This window comes from Saccopteryx leptura, chromosome 1 (genome assembly GCF_036850995.1).
Source record: "Saccopteryx leptura isolate mSacLep1 chromosome 1, mSacLep1_pri_phased_curated, whole genome shotgun sequence".
Lineage (NCBI taxonomy): Eukaryota > Metazoa > Chordata > Mammalia > Chiroptera > Emballonuridae > Saccopteryx > Saccopteryx leptura.
In genome coordinates, this window is record NC_089503.1 from 137546154 (window position 1) to 137568628 (window position 22475).

Genomic DNA, 22475 nt, shown 5'->3' on the forward strand with positions numbered 1-22475 from the left:
ACTAGAGATATTTTAAGTAGAACCAAAGGTTATAACTGAATCTAATAACTTAGTTCTAAGGGTTTGTTTTAAAAATCTTTTACATCTATTTCTTTTTAAAGATCCTTTTTTTTTTAGATTTTAATTATTTATTTTTTAGAGAGAGGAGTCAGAGAGAGAGAGAGACAGAGAGACAGAGAGAGAGAAGGGGGGAGGAGCAGAAAGCATCAACTCTCACATGTGCCTTGACCAGGCAAGCCCGGGGTTTTGAACTGGCGACCTCAGTGTTCCAGGTCGACACATTTACCCACTGCGCCACTATAGGTCAGGCCTATATCTATTTTATAATGCTAACTTATTATTTTCATTATTTAAAAGATAAACATCGGAGTTGCTCATATACATGTTACAAATGCCAAACTAATGTTTCTTGACCGATGAAAGGTTTTTACTGGTAACTACCTAATTGTGAAGGGACATGTGCCTCCCCCCCACCTTCATGAAGATGAAGCTATTACAATTGCATTTCCAAACATAATCATTACCTAGAAGCCTGACCAGGCAGTGGTGCAGTGGATAGAGTGTCCACTTGGGATGCTGAAGTCCCAAGTTCAAAACCCTGCGGTCACCGGCTTGAGCGCAGGCTCATCCAGCTTGAGTGTGGGGTCTCCGGCTTGAGCATGGGATCATAGGCATGACCTCATGGTTGCTGGCTTGAGAAGAAGATTTCTGGCTTGATCAAGGGGTAACTAGCTCAGCTGGAGCCCTCTCCATTAAGGCAAATATATATAAAAAAGCAATCAATGAACAACTAAGGTGCCACAACTACAAGTTAATGCTTCTCATTTTTCTTTCTGTCTATCCTTATCTGTCTCCCTCTCTCTAGTTAAAAACAAAACCAAACCAAAAAAGTTTACCTATAATAGTTAAATATAAATTCCCATTGACTCTCTATACCATAATAATAATTTATTCTCTTTGTCCTCTTTACAGGAACTTAAAAGTATAAATCAAATGTAGCATTTGAAATTATAAATTAAAAATAGAAGCAAAAATAAAACAAAGGAGTGAAATATAAATTAAAATTAGATTGGTAGATACAAATCATGTGCACACAGCATGACTAGAAACTAATGGACCTCAGATTTGCCTCAGAGCTCTTTCAGTATGTGGAAGAAAATAATTGACCACTTAAATTAGAGGTTTTCAGTAGGAACACTACTGACATTTTGTGCCAGATAATTCTTTTTTTGTGTGGGGCTATCCAGTACATTATAGAAAGCTTAATATTATGCAGACTTAGCCTCAACCCATTAAGTGCCAGTTTTGATAACCAAAATTTCCAGACATGGCCAGATGTCATCAGAGGGGAAGAATTGCCCCTGGTTTAAAACCTTTGGCTTTTAATTATTCACAGGGTCTGAAAATAAATACAGATTCGTTGAATGATTCTGATATTAGGACCAGACAGTAATTTTTCTTTGTGTCACCAGGAACTCATAGCAGTGTTTGGTATACGTCAGGTAGATAAATTTATTCATTTTAGGACTATATTTAATATTAGTATTATTTACTGATAATATCATGCCCAGAAAAAATAATAAACCTTACCCTTGGTATGATGGAGGCATAATTGATCTTGGAATATTTTTTAAAATATCAGGAAGAAGATTTGTGGATGTTATGCTTTTTAAAATCAGTCTGTCTTAAATATTGTTTTCTTCATCGTAGATCTTGTAAAAATTTTAGATGGCAGTGATTTAGAAATCATGCCTGGAATGTAGCCATCCTGATTTCTCATTTATGAACCCAAACAGTCTGTTGTTTAGTGTTGTTCTGTGAAACAGTGTGAACAAGTCCAGACCAGACTGACTGGATTTCTCCTTGAAGAAAAGGGGACAATGTGAATTCTTCATAAGGATAACTTTATCGACTTGAAAGGCCTACCTCTTTATGCTGAGGTTTTGTCTTTTGTTGCAAGAAATGTTTAATTACAACCTTTGTTATTTCTTTTTATGTTTTTTATTAGTATGGTAACTAGTTGGTCAGTTCCTGTGTTTTCCGCATCCTTATTTTAAAATAATCTGTTAAATTCTAGTTTGTGAACTGATGCCTTTAAAATAAATTTTGAGCTAGAATTAGGATTGTCATTTTCTTGTGAGAGTATCGGAAATTCTCATCTGAATAAGTTGTCTTCTCACTTTGCTAAAATATGAGTTAGATAAGAACCAAGGCCCTAGGCCAATGTTTTCCCAGTAGAAATATGTTTAATCTGTTCTATTGCAAGTGAATAGAATTTTTAAATATTAGCAATAAAGAATGGCAGGTTTTAGATACAGATGAAAATTTGAGATAGTTTTGATCTGTATAATTATATACACACAATCAGTATTCTATTATATCATTATTATATGTGATAAGACATATAAAATAATACTGCATGCTGCATGAACATCTGATCATACTCAATTTTAACAAAATAGTTTTCTACTTTGCATTTGAAAAGGAATAGCTAAAAACAATATCCTTTTCCTGTGCTATTCTGGTCATTACCTTTTTTTTTTTTGCATTTTTCCAAAGCTGGAAATGGGGAGGCAGTCAGACAGACTCCCGCGTGTGCCCGACCGGGATCCACCCAGCATGCCCACCAGGGGGCGATGCTCTGCCCATCCGGGGCATCGCTCTGTGCATCCAGAGCCATTCTAGCGCCTGAGGCAGAGGCCACAGAGCCGTCCTCAGTGCTCGGGCCATCTTTGCTCCAATGGAGCCTCGGCTGCGGGAGGGGAAGAGAGAGACAGAGAGGAAGGAGAGGGGGAGGGGTGGAGAAGCAGATGGACGCTTCTCCTGTGTGTCCTGGCCGGGAATCAAACTCGGGACTCCTGCACGCCAGGCCGATGCTCTACTACTGAGCCAACTGGCCAGGGCTGGTCATTACCTTTTTAAGAACATTTTTTTATGTGTAGGTTTTTATAGGGGAGAAAAACAAAACCCAAAGATTGAGAGTATCTAAACACTGTAATTTTGGGGGGTTTTAATGGGGATTCTTTTCATAACTAGGGTAGCATAGTGCCTATTGCATGAACCCATTTAGCAAATGTCAAAATGTGATGGTAAAATGATTCAATTGCATGTTGTTTGCCGTGCTAGCACTAGAAATGTGCTTTGATTTAAAAGATTGGGTTATATGGTTATGTAGTTATTTCTGAGAGAAGAAAAGAGGAATTTAATTTTCAGAATTGTTTTAATTAGTGGGAGTTATATGGGAAAGCATTAAGTTATAGATTGAGGCCAGTTTTTAAATAGGTAACCATATGGTAGTTTTCTGAATAATACTCAGAAAAGATTTGTAAAGAAATATATGTAACTTAAATAAATCACTTTATTTAAACTGACTGAATAATGAATTAGTTTGTCCTTTTAAAAAATATTTATTATTTTGGCAGAACTAAGTTCAGAAAATCTCAGAACCTGCTTTAAGATCATCAATGGTTATATCTTTTTATCATCAACAGAATTTTTACAGGTATGCTGTTGTAGTTTTTGCACTGTAAAATTTTCTATTGTTGTTTTGTTTGTCATTTGAAATCAGGAGATACCGTTTCAAAATGTAAGTGATTGATCTTGATTGTAAGTTGGGAGAAAATTTTATAAGCATTGCCCACTGCAAGGAAGATGGGATGCAGTTCTATGAATTAGGTTTTTTAACAAGAAAATAATGCTGTATGAGTAAATATATCCCCATATTTCTATAAAAATCAGCATAGGAAATAAGCTATATTTTTATTCCCTAAACTTTTCCTAAAACGTTTCAATTGAAACTTTAGTATATAATTCTCAAATAGATTATGAGTCTCAAATTGAATATTATGTGTTTTTTGATATTACAGATATGTTCATATGTATAATTTGACTTTTGATTGAATTGCAGACATATGCAGTAGGTCTATGTCAGTCCTTTTGTGAGCTGCTAAAGGACATTACTACAGAAGGTCAAGTTCAAGTGCTCAAGGTATTGTCATCATTTTAAAAAATACTTATTTATTAATTGATTTTCTGAGAGAGAGAAAGAAAGAAACATCAATCTGTTGTTCCACTTATTTATGCACTCATTGGTTGTTTCTTGTATGTGCCCTGACCAGAGATTGAACCCGCAACCTTGGTGTATCAGGATAATGCTCTAACCAGCTGAGCTACCTGGCCAGGGCCATATTGTTATCTTTTAAATGATTATTGTTGTAAGTGTTCCATCTATATTTTGTGAAATTGGCTCTTTATTTGGGTTTGGATGATTAGCAAAGCAAAGAAGAGGAAGTCTAGACCATAATTTCTTTTGCATTATTCAGTTGTTCCTTCTGGACCAGAGGTCTCAAATTTGGCTGTTTATACAGATCATCTGAGGATGTTAAAATGCAAATACCATATTTCTAAGAAGGTACCCTCATCCTGAGACCTCCCTTTGTATAGCAAGGCTTTAATAACTTTTATGAATTATCCAAAGACTGGTGACAGTCTATACTTTCATACCTCCTGTTTGTTAGCCTGCTTTTGGGATAGAATTTTCACATTACAAGTTGGTACTTTTAATTTGAGTTGGCTATAGGATTACCACGTTTGTATGAATTGTATCTATACTGCTCACAAAAATTAGGGGATATTTCAAAATGAATATGAAGCAATAAAATATCCTGTAATTTTTGTGAGTAGTAGGAACCAATATCAAATCACTATGTTGTATACCTGAAACTAATATAATGTTATATGTCAGTTATACCTCAAATAATAAAATAAGAACAACTAAATAAGCTCTGAGTTATTCTTAATGCTTTACACCTTTAAAGATATATCTCTATATATTGTGTATAATTAAGAACTAACAGGTTTGAGTTGTATATTTTTATATATTAAATAGGTATAAATAATATCAAATAAATGCATGTATTTACATATAAACATGAGTGTATATTAAAATCCATCTTTATATGTATATTTGTGTGTATTATATACATACATATATGAGCATATATTTTATGGACTTTGCAAAAGGGTATAGCTGTTAAAAGTACTCTTTTTTTGTTTTTGATGTCTTAACTATGTTCTACATGAACTATGAGAGCTGCTCTGGTGAAGTGTTACAGTACTATCATAGCAAAGTAGCATTTATTGTGTGAAAACCATGGTGTTGCTTTGGATCCTAAAAACTATTTGATTTCCCCCCAGTGAAATGAGAAGTTTTTGCCCAAAGAAATTCATTGTAAGAAATATATTTAGCTAATCAGAATAGTGTAACAATAATCCACAGTGTATTTGCAGGACAAAATGAGTATAAGTGTGTTTAGATGGTAAAGTCTTTTTTTCTTATTAACCAATATGATAGCTACTGTACATATATCTAATCAGAGTAATTATCAATTTGGACTTGTTCAAGCATTATAATATTTTATGTGCTATTCTCCAGATATTTATTATATTATACATACATACATATGCACACAGAGAGCTCCAGGTACCCATGCAACATGCTTGTTAAGTTCACTTATTAAATTGGTTGTATTTGAAAAAAGAAGTGGGTTGCATTTGGTATATCATTGATTATTTAGTTGTTTACCATATAGATCAGGGGTCAGCAAACTTTTTCTGTAAAGGACTATTTAGGAAGTGTTTTAGGCTTTGTGGGCCATACAGTCTCTGTCTCAACTATTTCTGTCTTCTGTTTTAGATTAATAGCAGTCATAGACAATATGTAAATAAATAAGTGTGGTTATATTCCAATAATACTTTATTTATAATATTATGCAGTTGGTTGAATTTGGCCCATGAGCATAGTTTCACAAACCCTTGATATTGAGTGCTTTCTCCCATTAAGCATTGGTCATAGGAAAGCCACAGTTTCTGGTCTTAAGTAATTTATTCTGTTGGGGTGGAGGAGGCAAGTGAGCAATCAGCTCATATTCAGTGTTAATGTAAATAGTGTTTTGAACCACAGTCCTCTGCTACCAATTTATTTCTACCAGGAGTCCCCAGTCGGGGGTGCGGTGAAGGGAGAGGCTTTATTCCAGTAAAACTGCTCAAGGGAAGCAATTCAGTGTTACAGTGTAAGTGTTCCAGCTCTGCTGTCACAGCTCATGCGGGGAAAGGCAGCTGAAAGTGCTCTCCACTGAGACAAAGTAGAGGCTGGATTATATGGAGAGAAGTTTCTTCCTCCAGTTCCTGACTGGTCTGTTTATATGCAAATGAGGATGCCAAATCTGTACAGTTTGATTGGTCCAAATTGTACTGTCCTGATTAGGTTGGCCCTACATGTTCTGATTGATTGTTGTGGTGCTGCTCTGATTTCAGTACAGATGCAAATGATTATATGGCTGCCCTGTTCCAATTGAACAGGGAAGGTCTCAGTCCTATTTCATGAACTCATTGCTAAGGGTTGGCTCAGATGGCAGCAGCACTGCACAGGAGGCTGGGCAGCTCCGTCTGTTCTCTGATAGGCAGCGCGTGTGAGAGGCACCCATAGACAATGACTACGGGACATGGATTTTGAATTTGGGCCCAGTTGACCACAGGAATCTTTTTGGCAGATATTTCTTTCTTGAGGTTAGCAGTGGTTTTGGATTAGAGGTATCTCAAAATCATCTGGTGAACTCTAAAATTTGAGAACAAAAGATGTTAATATTTCTTTTTAAAAAGTTCTCCAGGTGGTTTTCATGAACACATTTTACTGGGAACCATTGCTATTTGTTTGTTATTCTGGGAGAATAGTTTTCTTCTAACCCAGCATTTTGCAGAGAACATTTTTCAGGAAGAAGGACTTTTAAAACTTTAAAAGTTTTCAGGAAAATTGAGTTTTAAAAGTGTAGTAGGGATTAGGGTTGCCAGATGAAACACGGTATTTTTATTTCTTTTTTTAGCGAGAGTGGGAGAGAGAGGGACAGACAAGAAGGGAGAGAGATGAGAAGCATCAGTTTGTTGTGGCATCTTAATTGTTAATTGATTACTTTCTCAACTGTGCCTTGACTGGGGGGCTCCAGCTGAGCCAGTGACCCCTTACTCGAGAGGGAGAAAGGGACCTTGGACTTCAGGTCAGCGACCATGGGGTCATGACTCTGATCCCTTGCTAAGCCAAATGAGCCTGCCCTCAAGCTGGCAACTTCGGGGGTTCGAACCTGGGTCCTCAGTGTCCCAAGTTGACACTCTATCCACCGTGCCACTACCCAGTAAGGCAAAAACACAGTATTTTTATTTGCAAATTTTAGCAACCGTAGTAGGGTGAGTTAGGCTAATACAGTGTTAAATACTACAAAGAAGTGAACAAGAATAAGAACAGAGAAAACACTGTGATGATTGTCTATTGAGAGTAGGGATAATGGTGTTACTTAGAACCTTTAGTATCTGTAAATTGGAGGGTGTCATATGCCACATTACTGGAATATTAAATTAAAAAATGATGAGAAAAGAAAGGAGCTTGACAATATCATTTAGGACTGTATTCATCTTAGGACTACCATTAAGTACTATAACCTGGTAGCTTAAATAAACAGAAATTAATTTATAATAATTATAATAGTTATCTCCTTCACAGGCTTCTGGAAACTAGAAGTCAAGATGTTGACAGGGCCGTGATTGCTTGCTCTCTCTCTCCCTCTTGCTTTTCCTTTCTCCCTCCCTCTCTCCTTATCTTCCTCTCTGAAGAGGGGACAATCTATTCTATGCCTTTCTCTTAGCTTCTGGTGGTTGCCAGCAGACTCTGGCTTCCTTGGCTTGTACATGTATCATTTTGCCTCCATTGTCACATGATATTCTCCTGTATTTCTTTTTTATCTTCTTATAAGGACACCAATCGTAATGGACTAAACCAGTGGTAGTCAACCTGGTCCCTATTGCCCACTAGTGGGCCTTCCAGCTTTCATGGTGGGTGGTAGCGGAGCAATCAAAGTATAAATAAAAAGATAGATTTAACTGTAAGAGTTGTTTTATAAAGATTTATTCTGCCAAATTTAGTGAAAATCCGACATAAAGTACTTGGTAAGTAATTATTATTATATGCTTTAACTTGTTGTAACTCTGCTTTATAAACTTTATAAAGTCAAGTTACTTTCCTACTTTATAAATCACCATTACTGTGGAACCGGTGGACGGTTAGAAAATTTTACTACTAACAGAGATACAAAAGTGGGTGGTAGGTATAAAAAGGTTGACTACCCCTGGACTAAACTCTGTCTTCATTACATCTACAAAGATCCTGTATTAAAATAAGGTCACATTTACAGGTATCTGAGATTAGGACATTAACATGCATTTCTGGGGAACACAGTTCAATTCATAACAAGAATATAGTATTAAAAAGTAAAACTAGAGCCTGACCTGTGGTGGCACAGTGGATAAAGTGTCGACCTGGAATGCTGAGGTCTCTGGTTCGAAATTCTGGACTTGTTGGTCAGGGCACATATGGAGTTGATGCTTCTTGCTCTTGCCATTTCCCTCTCTCTCTCTCTCTCTCTCTCTCTCTCTCTCTCTCTATATATATATATATATATATATATATATATATATATATATATATATATATATATATATATCGCCTCTCCTCTCCTGTCCTGTCCTGTCAAAAATAAATAAATAAAATCTTTAAAAATAAATGTAAAATGATGGCCAGAAGGTACACAATGGATAGAGCTTTGGATTGGGACACAGAAGTCCCAGGTTCAAAACTACCAGGTCACCGGCTTGAGTAGGGCTCGCAAGCTTGAGTGTGGGATCATTGATATGGGATCAAGCCAAGGTCAATGGCTTGAGCCAGAGGTCACTGGCTTGACTATAGGGTCTCCCACCGCACCTGCCCCCGCCCCAGTGGAGGCACACAGGAGAAAACAGTCAATGAACAACTAAGGTGCCACATCAAAGAATTGATGATTCTCATGTCTCTCCTTCCTGTCTGTCCATATCTGTTCCTCTCTCTGTCTCACTAAAAAAAAAGTAAAGCGATGGCTTTTGTGTGCAGAGAGGTAATGAGAAGAACCTGATCTGAGTAGGTTTTTGTAGATGAAAGGCACCCAACAGAAGGCAAGATTATTCCAAGTGATAAGATGATTTGGATTTCAAATACAGAGGGTATGTGGAAGGATTAATTTATAAAAGGGGCAAGAGTTTGTTCTCTGAGTTGGCAAGAATGGCAGTGACTGGAGTTGTAAACATACTGGTGAAGAGTATAGGTAACTGGCATGTGACCTTGGTGTTTTCAGTCAAAAAGGAGACACGGTTGTCAGAGGTCCCTCATGCCTGTCAGTATAAGGTACATTGCAGGATCACTGCACATCTGCATTTATTTGGGGGTGGGAGGTGAGTACTATTCATCTTAGTGTTCATTCTTAAAATAATTGTATCTTACTGGTGTTTAAGTTGATATTTAAGGATAATTCAGTTGTATCAATGCCTTAGGCTTTAAGAGAATGACCTATAATGTAGAAAGGGTTTTTAGCAAGAATTGAAATACAAAGTTCTTTGGTTGATTCTGATTTTTCCCCCCCATATTAAGCCCCTTTATCAAACATACTACATTCTTCAGCACACTCTCTGAGTTTTCCTGTCTTATATTTGAAATCAAAATAGAAACTTAAAACTAAAAAGAAGTCAAATAAAGTGAAAATATGGCATAACTCTTTGGTTTTAATTTCATAGGTTCTTCAATTTCCTTTTTAGAGTAGGGGATAAAAGCTGAGAATATAAGCTCCTGTTACCAAGAAGCATATGGGCTTTGTTGGGGTAATAACAGGAATCTGTGTTTGTGGCTTGCTGAGACCCTGGATACTAGAGACCTGGTCTACTGCCAGGTGTCTCAGTCCTCACCATGCTAATCTCAAAGTTTTCTACCTCCAAAGCTTAGAAGTAACATTGTAGTTTTTGTTAAATATTGTAACGTTTTAACATTATAACTGACTTATTTACTAAAAATGTTTTTGTGAATTTTTATTGCATTTATGCTATTACCCAACTGAAGTAGTGTCATATAATTATACTGAGGAACATCATCTGTCTAGCACAACCTTAACTTCATCTTTTGCCTTACTGGTTATTTTTACTCTGGAGATAACAAGAAATTGAAACTTGAGACTTCATTGTATTTGAAGGAAAACTGATTGGCAATGTGAGAGTGTTAGAAATTTGAGAGAAGATTATGTCATTTTGCTGTCATCTTTATAGATTATTCAGTGTGTGTTTTCTTGAAATCTTTCTCTTTTACTAAACTAAACTTTTCTGTGATCAGAAATTTAGTAAATATGTGTTCTATTTTCTCAGAGAAGAATGCACACAATGTAAGTGATTTGGAAGCCTGGGAATCAGTACTTTTCATGTTAAGGGTTGTATAGTGATCATCATTACATCGGTTAGAAACGCCATCTAAAGTATGCTATCAGTGCATTTGGAATGCTGTTCTCTCCTTGACCTGTGTCTTGATTTGCACACCCTGTTCTGCTACTTATACAATTCTTGAGTGCATGCTGGGCTTAAATTCTATTATTTATTGTGTAAAGGGTAATACTAAGTGATTTTTAATAGTCTGTAACTATGAATTATCTGAAGTCCTCTGAGTGAAATTATAATTTATATATTCTAAGTGATGAAGAAAAGAGGTTGTTTCTTACATTTAAATACTTCCCAGAAAAAGTTTGACTTGAAAGTGTCTTATTTTTCTTCTGTTTTTCTGCAATGTTATTAGTAAAGTAATTGTTGAGGGACAGCTTGTTTTAAGTCACATGGAATAGGCATTGTAAAATTCATTTGAAAAATGAGTCAAGTTTTTAGACTATGTCCTAAGGAGAATATTTACTTTTCTTCTTACTATTTTTTAAAATTATATTCTTGTCAAATAATTAGAGGCAGTATGGTATAGCAGGCTACACTGTGGGCTGAAGCAGAACTGCTGTGGTTAGAATATTGGCTCTGCTGCTTTGCAGCTCTCCTCACTCCCCGCCCTGGCTTCTGCTTCTACTTAGGTCATGGGGGTACCAACGAAGGTCTGGCTTGAAGAAGAGTGAATCATTTATTTCTTCTATTTTACCAGGTCAGTTGTCGATCTCTACTGAAGATCAGTTTCCCTCAGATGCCCCTTCCCCAGCAGCTCCCTGTGGGTTGTGTAATCTGCCTAACCCTTTCCTCTGCAGGCCGAGGGGGATGCTGGCTCTCCTGTTCTAAGCCTAACAGTCTCCACCACATCTTGCTGCCTTTCCGAAACTCTGTTTCCAACCTTGTAAATGGTCCCTTGATTAAACTACCATCGAAATTTTCTTTTTCATCTTTAACTATTAATTAAAGCATTAAAGATAAAAACATTTTGTACAAATTCTGTTTTGTTAAAATTACTAAACCCAGAAACATATTCAAGAAGTGTCTAGTGAAAGAATAAAGATAAAGAAACCATAGGCATGTTTCTTTAACTTAATTAAATTAAATTAATTATTTAATTAATTCTTAGAGTAGTTCCATATTATTACATCAACGATGTGAATTTCTGACAGCAGGTTAATGGGGATGAACATGGTACCTGCTTCTTAGGTTGAGGTGAGCATTACACGAGTTATGTGTATAAAATACTTAAAACAGTGCTTAGCATAGTATGTAATCAGCTAATCCAAGTGTTGGCTGTTTTTGTTGAGTCTCATATCATTATATAGTTACCTAGTTGTATATAATCTTGCTTTGAAGTAAAAACAACTAATACACTTGTAGGCCTCATAATTTGTTTGGTTGCTAAGTAATCTTTGGCTGTGAAAAGAAAAAAAACCCAATTTATTTTATTTATTCCTTTGACCAGTTCTTCTAAATAAATATTTATTTAAAATAAAGAATACATTAGTTACAAATTTCTTTTCTTTTATTTTATTTTAGTGAGAGGAGAGGTGGCAGAGAGACAGACTCCTGCACAAGCATCCCAACCAGGATCCACTCAGCAAGCCCAGGGGGTCATGCTCTGCTCATCAGGGGGGCGGGGGGCCTTGCTCCATTGCTCAGCAACAGAGCCATTTTTTTATTGCCTGAAGCAGAATCCACAGAGCCATCCTCAGCACCTGAGGCCAACTTTGCTTAAACCAATCAAACCATAGCTGCAGGAAGGGAAGAAAGAGAGAAGGGGCAGGGCTAGAGAAGCAGATGGTCGCTTCTCCTGTGTGCCCTGGCCAGGAATCGAACCCAGGACTTCCACACGCCTGGCCAATGCTCTACCACTGAGCCAATTGGCCAGGGCAGTTAAAATTTTAAAAGTAGGTTATTTACACAATGATAGAGCTTTACCCTTTATCAGAAACTACATAGCTTAGCTGGCTCTTTAAAATTAATTGTATTTAATCCTTTCTTGATTTCCAGAATAATACAATTTTGAAAAAAATTTATTATGGAAAATTTTAAATTTGCATTATTATGTACAACACTGCCCATACAACTTTAGTAGAAAATAATTGATTTGCTTCTTTTCCTTTGAAGTAAAAGAAGATAATGTCATCATTTATCCCTCAGTTTTACTTAATATTTTTTGAGTGACTCAGCACAAATTAGTTATTATACAGATATATTAAAATATTTGTAACATTTAACCTAAGTTACAGATATACTAGTTTCTCTTTAAATATGCCAATAGGAGGTAATTAATAAGATATAAATGCTGAATTAAAATTGGGCAGTATAATATGTAATTAGGACTATTTTTATATAAACCTTACTATAGTCAAACTTGTATATTTAATTTGAACTCTCAAAACAGTATTTTATTAAGTAGATGTTAATTACTAGGAATGTATGAATTATCATGAATAAGCTATTTTTTTATATAAGGAATATTAGGATAGTGATGCTTTTCTGTTTGTACTTGTTATTTTTCCTATTCTCAGAGTTCCATTAAAACTATAATAGTTTTTAATATTAGCTCACTTTTTATTTTTAGTACCTTTTAGATATTGTTTCTTAATATAGTATGCTATATAAAATTTTTAATATATTTTTTACTAACTGTCACTGTTATACTGATTTCTGACAGTAACTTCTTTGTGCTTTGAAGCAGAAAACTAAAATGTTATTAAAATTGGACCTAGAGACAAGAATGCCTACTTTAGGAGCAAATCGTTAAGAGCACAATAAGTCTTTTTTGGCCCTGGCCATTTAGCTCAGTGGTAGAGCTTTGAACCTGCGTGTGGAAGTCCCGGGTTCGATTCCCTGCCAGGGCACACAGGAGAAGCGCCCATCTGCTTCTCCACTCTTCCCCCTTTTCTTTCTCTCTATCCCTCCCTTCTTCTCCTGCAGCCAAGGCTCCACTGGAGCAAAGTTGACCCAGGTGCTGAGGATGGCTCTATGGCTTCCTCCTAAGGTGCTAGAATGGCTCTAGTTGCAGCCGAGCAATGCCCCAGATGTACACCATCACCCCCTTGTGGGCATCCTGGGTGGATCCCGGTCAGGTGCATGCAGGGATCTGTCTGCCGCCCCACTTCCCGCTTCAGAAAAATTTTAAAAACAGAAAGAAAAAAAGTCTTTTTTGTATTCCGACTTTTAACAACTTCTAGATGAATATAATTACTGTATATTTAAAAAATACTCAGCCCTGGCCGGTTGGCTCAGCGGTAAGGCGTCGGCCTGGCGTGCGGGGAGTCCCGGGTTCGATTCCCGGTCAGGGCACATAGGAGAAGTGCTCATTTGCTTCTCCACCCCCCCCCTTCCTCTCTCTTCCCCTCCCGCAGCCAAGGCTACATTGGAGCAAAGATGGCCCAGGCGCTGGGGATGGCTCCTTGGCCTCTGCCCCAGGCGGCAGAGCGACGCTCCGGAGGGGCAGAGCATCGCCTCCTGGTGGGCAGAGCTTCGCCCCTGGTGGGCGTGCCGGGTGGATCCCGGTCGGGTGCATGCGGGAATCTGTCTGACTGTCTCTCCCCGTTTCCAGCTTCAGAAAAATACAAAAAAAAAAAAAAAAAAACTCAAATTTTAATTAACAATTAAAATTTTTAATTTGAAATTTGTATATATACATTCAACTTTGAGTTTAGGAATTCTGTTTTTTGTGGTCCCCCCTCCCCCCATCCCATGGTCTTGTCAAGCAGTAATGAGCCTTTTCCTTCATTCTTTGTGGTAAGATTTATTTAAGATTGCACAAATATTTTTGGGATATAATTTATTCTGTAATCATGATAGGTAATAATTACTAGGATTTGCTGTATGCTTCACATTTCTAAGCACATAATATAGAGACATAGATTTTGTATAATGCTCACATAAAACTGTCATGTCAGTACTGCTCTTTTCCCAGTTTTCACAGACATGAAATTAAGTCACAGAGCAGTAAATTGCTTGTCCAAGGTCACATAGCTAGTAAATAGTGGAGCTGTGATGTAAAGGTGTTAATTCTGGCTTCAGGGGTCACGATCTGATCGCTCTGTCACGAGGTGAAGCTTTAGTAAAATCGAGTGAGAGGCACAGATGGAAAGCCTGCATTTTGGACAGATTTTAAAAACACAGTCTGTTTCAGGAATATTCAGAAAAGGGGTGGATTAAAACTCAAATGCAGAAGTTTAATTTGTTACAGCAAAATGTTTTAAAAAAGTTGTAATATGTAATTGGATGATTTTTTTGCCACACTGAGGTGTACTGTGTATCTGTAAAAAGGGATGAAGATGACTTCTATATTCAGTTTTAGAATGATTTTGAACTAAGGAAAAAATGTGTCGAGTTTTCTTGTATTTAAAGAATGTAACATAGATAGCAATGGGGAAAATAATCTAACTAATAAAAATGGTTATGTAGGGGAGGATGGAGAGAGGATAGAAGCTAGATCTTTTAGGATGTATATCTGCTTTGTACTTTTGCTTCGGAGCCATGTAAATGTTCTACATGATTTCAAGCCATGACAGTAAAGGAGTTCCTAAAGCTAAAAAATCAAGCTGAAACATTTGAATCTATTATTATATTACATTGGTGACATAGACACCCAAGAAGAATATTTTACGTAACTTTAACATATAGTATTTTACATACATATCACTGGTGGAACACAACATTAGAACAGAAGGGTTGAATATTATAAATTGCATTCAGTATTGTTATTTTGAAACTGATATATGTGAATATATATAGACATTTATATGTGTAGTAGGTAGCTGGAAATAAGGTTATTAGAATCCAGCATTCTTTAATATATTAGAAGATGGAAATATAAAATCAAAGAAGTTATATAAAATACTGTAATTTTAAATTGGATTTGGTGAGTTTATGGTATATGTTTTTTAGAAAAGGAAAAATAGATTTCCTAATTCTGTCTAAGCAAAGACCTAGTAGCAGTATCCAGTGACAGCAAGTATCCCAGAGCCTGGATTGTGCTCTGTAAATATTGGGTCCTGCTGGTCTCTACCCCAGAGCTCAGGCAAGGGATATATAAAATACTCTGGGGAGCTCTCTTTGTGCTAGGAGCAAAGGAAGGTGAGAGTCTGTCAAAACGATGCAGGAATTAATTTTGAAGGAGCTCCCACTGGCTAATTATGGGACAGTTTGAGTATTAAAACAAAAATAAACTAAATGGATTAAAACATATCAAATATGCTAAAACCCCTGAGAACATAATGATCCTCCCAAGAAGATTAAGTTGTGATTTAAATTCTATTAACACCTATATATTAACTTACTTTTTTAAAAAAAGATTTTATTTATTTATTTTTAGAAAGAGGAGAGAGGGAGAAAAGTGGAATTAACTTTTAACTACTTATTATTACCTTAGTTGTCTTTAGTGTTGTTTCCTTCTTGGAGCTGTTTGGCAATCTGGGTGTACATGCATTACACTTGAAATATACAGAATGGTATATTACTGCTAAGATCAGAGATGCATTTTTTCAAAATTTTATTTAGAAGTGAATGCTATTATACTTGCTGGTTAAAAGTTTTGGTAGGAGTTTGATTATTATAGAACAACCATCATTCTGGAAATAGTTTGAACTCCGACTATTAAGTCACAACTGCAATCTATTCCTTCAGAAGTGGACTAGAGTGTCATATGTGTGAAAATAATATAGAACCATTCCATCTGGATTTCTCATAGGCATCTCAAGTTCAACATGTCCAAAACCAAACCTCATTATTATTAGCAGCACCGTAATTTGTACCCATTGACCAAACATGAAAAGTAGGAGTAACCCCAGACTTCTTCACCTTTGGTCAACAGTTCAGTTGTCTTCTGTTTCTTATCAGTCTATTTCCTGAAATTGCTCTTGATTCTGTTCTACTACCCCTGCCTCCAAGTTTTATAATGGCATTTTCCTGCATAATTTTTCAGAAACAATCTTATCTTCTCTAGCTGTGGTACCTACATTTTTATATTTTTAATTTTTCCATTAATTTGAGAGAGGGGACAAGGAAGAGCAACACCAACTCGTTGTTTTACTTAGTTCTGTTTAGTAGAACACTCATTGGTTGCTTCTGATGTGTGCCCTGATCGGGAATTGAACCTGCGACTTTGGCATACAGGGACAATGCTTTATTCACTGAACCACCTAGCCAAGGTCAGTTACTATGTTTTTAAATACAAAGATACAGACTCCATTTTAGTCCTGAAATTTTGTTCCTTTACACAGTAGTCCTATACCCTTATATATTAAAAAACATTCACAGTGACAGCTTGTTTGTATTAAATGATAGGTACATTTTGGTTTTTTGTAACAGAGACAGAGAGAGGGACAGACAGACAGGAAGGGAGAGAGATGAGAAGCATCAATTCTTTGTTGCAGCACCTTAGTTGTTCATTGATTGCTTTCTCATAAGTGCCTTGACCCCTGGGGCTACAGCAGACCGAGTGAGGCCTTGTTTAAGCCAGCGACCTTGGGCTCAAGCTGGTGAGCCTTGCTCAAACCATATGAGCCCTCACTCAAGCCGGTGACCTTGGGATTTCGAACCTGGGTCCTCCGCATAAATGATAGATACATTTAAATGAATTTATATTTTAAAAGTCATAATAAGCTAAATATGTGATTATTTCTTTTCTATAGAAACTTTTGTAATCCTTTGAATTACTAAAAAAATTTTTTTTTTTTTTTGTTTTTTTTTTTTTTTGTTTTTTTTTTTTTAGAGAGAAAGACAGGAAGGAGAGAGATGAGAAGCATCAATCCGTAGTTGCATCATATTAGTTGTTCATTGATTGCTTCCCATACGTACCTTGACCAGGGGAGTGGGGTCTAGCTGAGCCAGTGACCCCTTTCTCAAGCCAGCAACCCTGGGGTCATTTCTATGATCCCACGCTCAAGCCAGTGACCCTGTGCTCAAAATGGCAAGCCTGTGCTCAAGCATTAAACTTGGGGCATTGAACCTGGGACCTTAGCTTCAAACCTGGGACCCAAGCATTCCAGGTCGACACTGTATCCACTGTGCCACCACCGGTCAGCCTTGGTGTAATTTTTTATATGCAGTAAATTCTCTGCCAGTTGTCTCAGCTCAATACATTCAAATACATGAACCCGTCAGGTATTTTATTAATTTTCTTGAAGAAGTCTCTTCCAGTTACTTTTGAATTTCTTTGTACCTTCCAACATTCATCTCTCATTTTCTTTGTTTTTTTAAAACAGTCCCCTTCCTGGCCCTGGTGGGATGGTTCAGTAAATAAAGCATCTTCACGGTGCCCTGAGATTGGGGGTTTGATCCCCAGTCAGGGCACATATGAGAAGCAATCAATGAGTACACAACTAAATGTAACAGCTAAGTGGAACAATGAGTTGATGCTTCTCTCTCTCTTCCTCAAAACAATATAAAAATTTGGAAAAATAAAAGTCTCTCCCTCCCTTTGAAAAATTTTTCCTGTAATTTTAGTGGGGTTTCAGAAGGGAATGAAGTTAAATACATGTCTAAAAATCAGCAGATGGCCTTACTTACTATTCATAGATAAAATAGACTGTTTAGTGACATCTATTTCTGAGACTCTCAGCCCACTAGCTTATCTACAACCCACCTTTATTCCAAATGCCTTCCCCATCTCTTTTCCAAATCCATTTTTGAAAAACTAAGCCTTCTTGAGGTCAGGTTTAATTATATTCTGAATCTGGTTACTTTTAATCAGAAATCGGGATATCTTTTATTCTCTGTCTTTTGGTAGATAGCATATAGTGGCGGTTCTCAACCTGTGGGTCGCGACCCCGGCGGCCTAAGGCGACCCCTGTGTTTTAGTCATTTGACCTCCGCCGGGGTCGCGACCCACAGGTTGAGAACCGCTGGCATATATTGTTTGGTCCACAGTAAAAGTTCTTATATTTTTAAGCTTGTCTTTGGACATCCCTTTTACTTCTTGCTCAAAATTAGAAAATGTTGTCATTCCTGGGTACTCACTGCTTACTTTGAGAATGTTTGGAAATGCCTGGAGGTGTATTTGATTATCACCATATTTGGAACATGCTATTGGCCCGTAATGAGTACAGACTGAAGATACTAAAGGCCCCTCAGTACATGGAATAGTCCTGCACAGTGAACACTTGTACCGCTTAAAATTACAATAATCAATCTTGAGAAATATTGCTTGAGTTTAAAGGGAAACGTGGCTCTGCCTTGAGACTAGTACTTGCCTGCAAGTCTCTCAATAGTGTCTGTTTTCCTTCCTATTCCTCTAGCAGTGGGACTGGAAGCATGGAAGAACCTCCTTTGTTCTTATTGCTGCTTCCTGACCACTGCCTTCCTATAACCTAAAAATAAAACAAAAGTAAGCAAACAGCAAAACAACCTCACTCTGAATTTTCTGCTACCTTTTTTATGGAGAGAGCCTTCTTTAATCATCTAGAAGTAATTGGTATTTTTTTAATTTATTTTTTATTTTTTGATTAATTTTAATGGGGTGACATTGATAAAACAGGGTACATATGTTCAGAGAAAACAGCTCTAGATTATTTTGCCATTTGCTTATGCTGCATTCCCATCACCCAAAGTCCAATTGTCTTTCCTCACCTTCTAACTGTTTTTCTTTGTGCCCCTCCCCTCCCCCCTCCCCCTCCCCCCACCCTGTAACCCCCACACTCTTGTCCATGTCTCTGAGTCTCATTTTTATGTCCCATCTCTGTATGAATTTATATAGTTCTTTGTTTTTTCTGATATACTTATTTCGTTCAGTATAATGTTATCAAGGTTCATCCATGTTGTTGTAAATGATCTGATATCATCATTTTTTATGGCTGAGTAATATTCCATAGTATATATGTACCAAAGCTTTTTAATCCACTCGTCCTCTGACGGACACTTGGGCTGTTTCCAGATTTTCGCTATTGTGAACAATGCTGCCACAAACATGGGGGTGCATTTCTCCTTTTGGAGCTGTTCTATGGTGTCCTTGGGGTATATTCCTAACAGTGGGATAGCTGGGTCAAAAGGCAGTTTGATTTTTAATTTCTTGAGGAATCTCCATACTGTTTTCCACGGTGGCTGCACCAGTCTGCATTCCCACCAGCAGTGCAGGAGGGTTCCCTTCTTTCCACATCCTCGCCAGCACTTATTCTGTGTTGTTTTGTTGATGAGCGCCATTCTGACTGGTGTGAGGTGATACCTCATTGTGGTTTTAATTTGCATTTCTCTAACGATTAGTGATGTTGAGCATTTTTTCATATGCCTATTGGCCATCTGTATGTCCTCTTTGGAGAAGTGTCTATTCATTTCATTTGCCCATTTTTGGATTGGATTGTTTGTCTTCCTGGTATTAAGTTTTACAAGGTCTTTATAAATTTTGGTTATTAACCCCTTATCAGACGCATTGTCAAATATATTCTCCCATTGTGTAATTTGTCTTTTTATTCTGTTCTTATTGTCTTTAGCTGTGCAGAAGCTTTTTAGTTTGACATAGTCCCATTTGTTTATCCTGTCTTTTATTTCACTTGCCTGTGGAGACAAATCAGCAAATATATTGCTGTGAGAAATGTCAGAGAGCTTACTGCCTATGTTTTCTTCTAAGATGCTTATGGTTTCATGGCTTACATTTAAGTCTTTTATCCATTTTGAGCTGATTTTTGTGAATGGTGTAAGTTGGCGGTCTAGTTTCATTTTTTTGCAGGTAGCTTTCCAATTTTCCCAACGCCATTTGTTGAAGAGGCTGTCTTTACTCCAATGTATGCTCTTACCTCCTTTGTCAAATATCAGTTGTCCATAAAGTTGTGGGTTTATTTCTGGGTTCTCTGTTCTGTTCCATTGATCTATATGCCTGTTCTTATGCCAGTACCAGGCTGTTTTGAGTACAATGGCCTTGTGGTATAACTTGATATCTGGAAGTGTGATACCTCCCACTTTATTCTTCCTTTTCAGGATTGCTGAGGCTATTCGTGTTCTCTTTTGGTTCCATATAAATTTTTGGAATATGTGTTCTATATCTTTGAAGTAAGTCATTGCTATTTTAATTGGTATTGCATTGAATTTATAAATTGCTTTGGGTAATATAGACATTTTAATGGTGTTTATTCTTCCTATCCATGAGCACGGTATATGCTTCCACTTGTTTGTATCTTCCCTGATTTCTTTTATCAATGTTCTATAATTTTCCAAGTACAAATCTTTAATCTCCCTGGTTACATTTATTCCTAGGAACTTTATTTTTTTGGTTGCAATGGTAAAGGGGATTGATTCCTTAATTTCTCTTTCTGACAGTTCATTGTTAGTGTATAAAAATGCCTCTGATTTCTGAGTATTAATTTTATATCCTGCCACCTTGCCAAACTCATTTATCAGGTCTAGTAGTTTTTTGACTGAGACTTTAGGGTTTTCTATATACAATATCATATCATCTGCAAATAATGATAGTTTTACTTCTTCTTTTCCAATTTGGATGCCTTTTATTTCTTTTTCTTGTCTGATTGCTGTGGCTAGGACTTCCAGAACTATGTTGAATAAGAGTGGTGAAAGGGGGCACCCCTGCCTTGTTCCTGATCTTAAGGGGATTGCTTTTAATTTTTGCCCATTGAGTATGATGTTGGCTGTGGGTTTCTCATAGATGGCCTTTATCATGTTGAGGTATGTTCCCTGTATTCCCACTTTGCTGAGAGTTTTGATCATGAATGGGTGCTGGATTTTATCACATGCTTTTTCTGCATCTATTGAAATTATCATGTGGTTTTTCTCTTTCCTTTTGTTTATGTGATGAATCACATTGATTGATTTGCGAATATTGTACCAGCCTTGCCTCTTAAGAATAAATCCCACTTGATCCTGGTGTATGATTTTTTTCATATATTGTTGGATCCGGTTTGCTAATATTTTGTTGAGAATTTTAGCATATAAATTCATCAGGGATATTGGCCTATAATTTTCTTTCTTTGTGTTGTCTTTGCTTGGTTTTGGAATCAGAATTATGCTCGCCTCATAAAAGGAGCTTGGAAGTCTTTTTTCCTCTGGAATTTTTTGAAATAGCTTGAGAAGGATAGGAGTTAGTTCTTCTTTGAATATTTGGTAGAATTCACTTGTGAAGCCATCAGGCCCAGGACTTTTCTTTTTTTGAGAGCTTTTTGATAACTGTTTCGATCTCATTTGTTGTAATTGGTCTGTTTAGGTTTTCTGATTCTTCCAGATTGATTTTTGGAAGATTGTATGTTTCAAGGAATTTGTCCATTTCATCTAGGTTGTCTAGTTTTTTGGCGTACAGTTCTTCATAGTATTTTCTTACAATATTTTGTATTTCTGTTGTGTCTGCTATTTCTCCACTCTCGTTTCTAATTTTATTTATTTGAGTCCTCTCTCTTTTTTTTTTTTTTGGTGAGTCTGGTTAAAGGTTCATCGATCTTGTTTACCTTTTCAAAGAAGCAGCTCCTGGTTTTATTGATCCTCTGTATTGTTTCTTTAGCCTCTATGTCATTTATTTCTGCTATGATCTTTATTATTTTCTTTCTTCTATAGCTCTGGGATTTACTTGCTGTTCTTTTTCTAGTTCTTTTAGATGTAGGGTCAAGTTGTTTATTTGAGCTCTTTCTAGCTTCTTGAGGTATGTCTGTAATGCTATAAACTTCCCTCTCAAGACTGCCTTTGCTGTGTCCCATACATTTTGAGTTGATGTATGCTCATTATCATTTGTTTCTAGGAATTTTTTAATTTCTTCTTTGATGTCATTGTTTACCCATTCGTTCTTTAATAACGTGCTATTTAGTTTCCAAGTGTTTGAGTGTTTTTCTGTTGTGGTTGATTTCTAGTTTTATGCCATTGTGATCAGAGAAAGTGCTCGATATGATTTCAGTTTTCTTAAATTTTTTGAGACAGCTTTTGTGCTCTAACATGTGGTCTGTTCTAGAGAATGTACCATGAGCACTTGAAAAGAATGTATATTTTGCTCCTTTAGGGTGAAAGGTTCTGAAGATATCTATTAAATCGAGTTGATGTAGTATGTCTTTTAGGTCTGCTGTTTCTTTGTTAATTTTCTTTCTTGAGGATCTATCTAGTGATGTTAGCGGGGTATTGAAATCCCCTACTATTATAGTATTACTGTTGATCTTGCCCTTTAAATCCATCAAAGTCTGCTTTATATATTTAGGTGCTCCTATATTAGG

General features: G+C 36.6%; 1 protein-coding gene across 2 annotated transcripts in view; it reads left to right on the forward strand.

The window, feature by feature from the left end:
* The window catches only part of IPO11 (importin 11), a 231259-nt gene that overhangs the window by 122095 nt on the left and 86689 nt on the right, over positions 1 to 22475 (forward strand). For both annotated transcript variants that reach the window (XM_066375687.1, XM_066375677.1), the window contains exons 23-24: positions 3423 to 3502; positions 3908 to 3988. In XM_066375687.1, coding sequence (XP_066231784.1) covers positions 3423 to 3502; positions 3908 to 3988 — 161 coding nt within the window. The remainder of the gene's footprint in view (positions 1 to 3422; positions 3503 to 3907; positions 3989 to 22475) is intronic.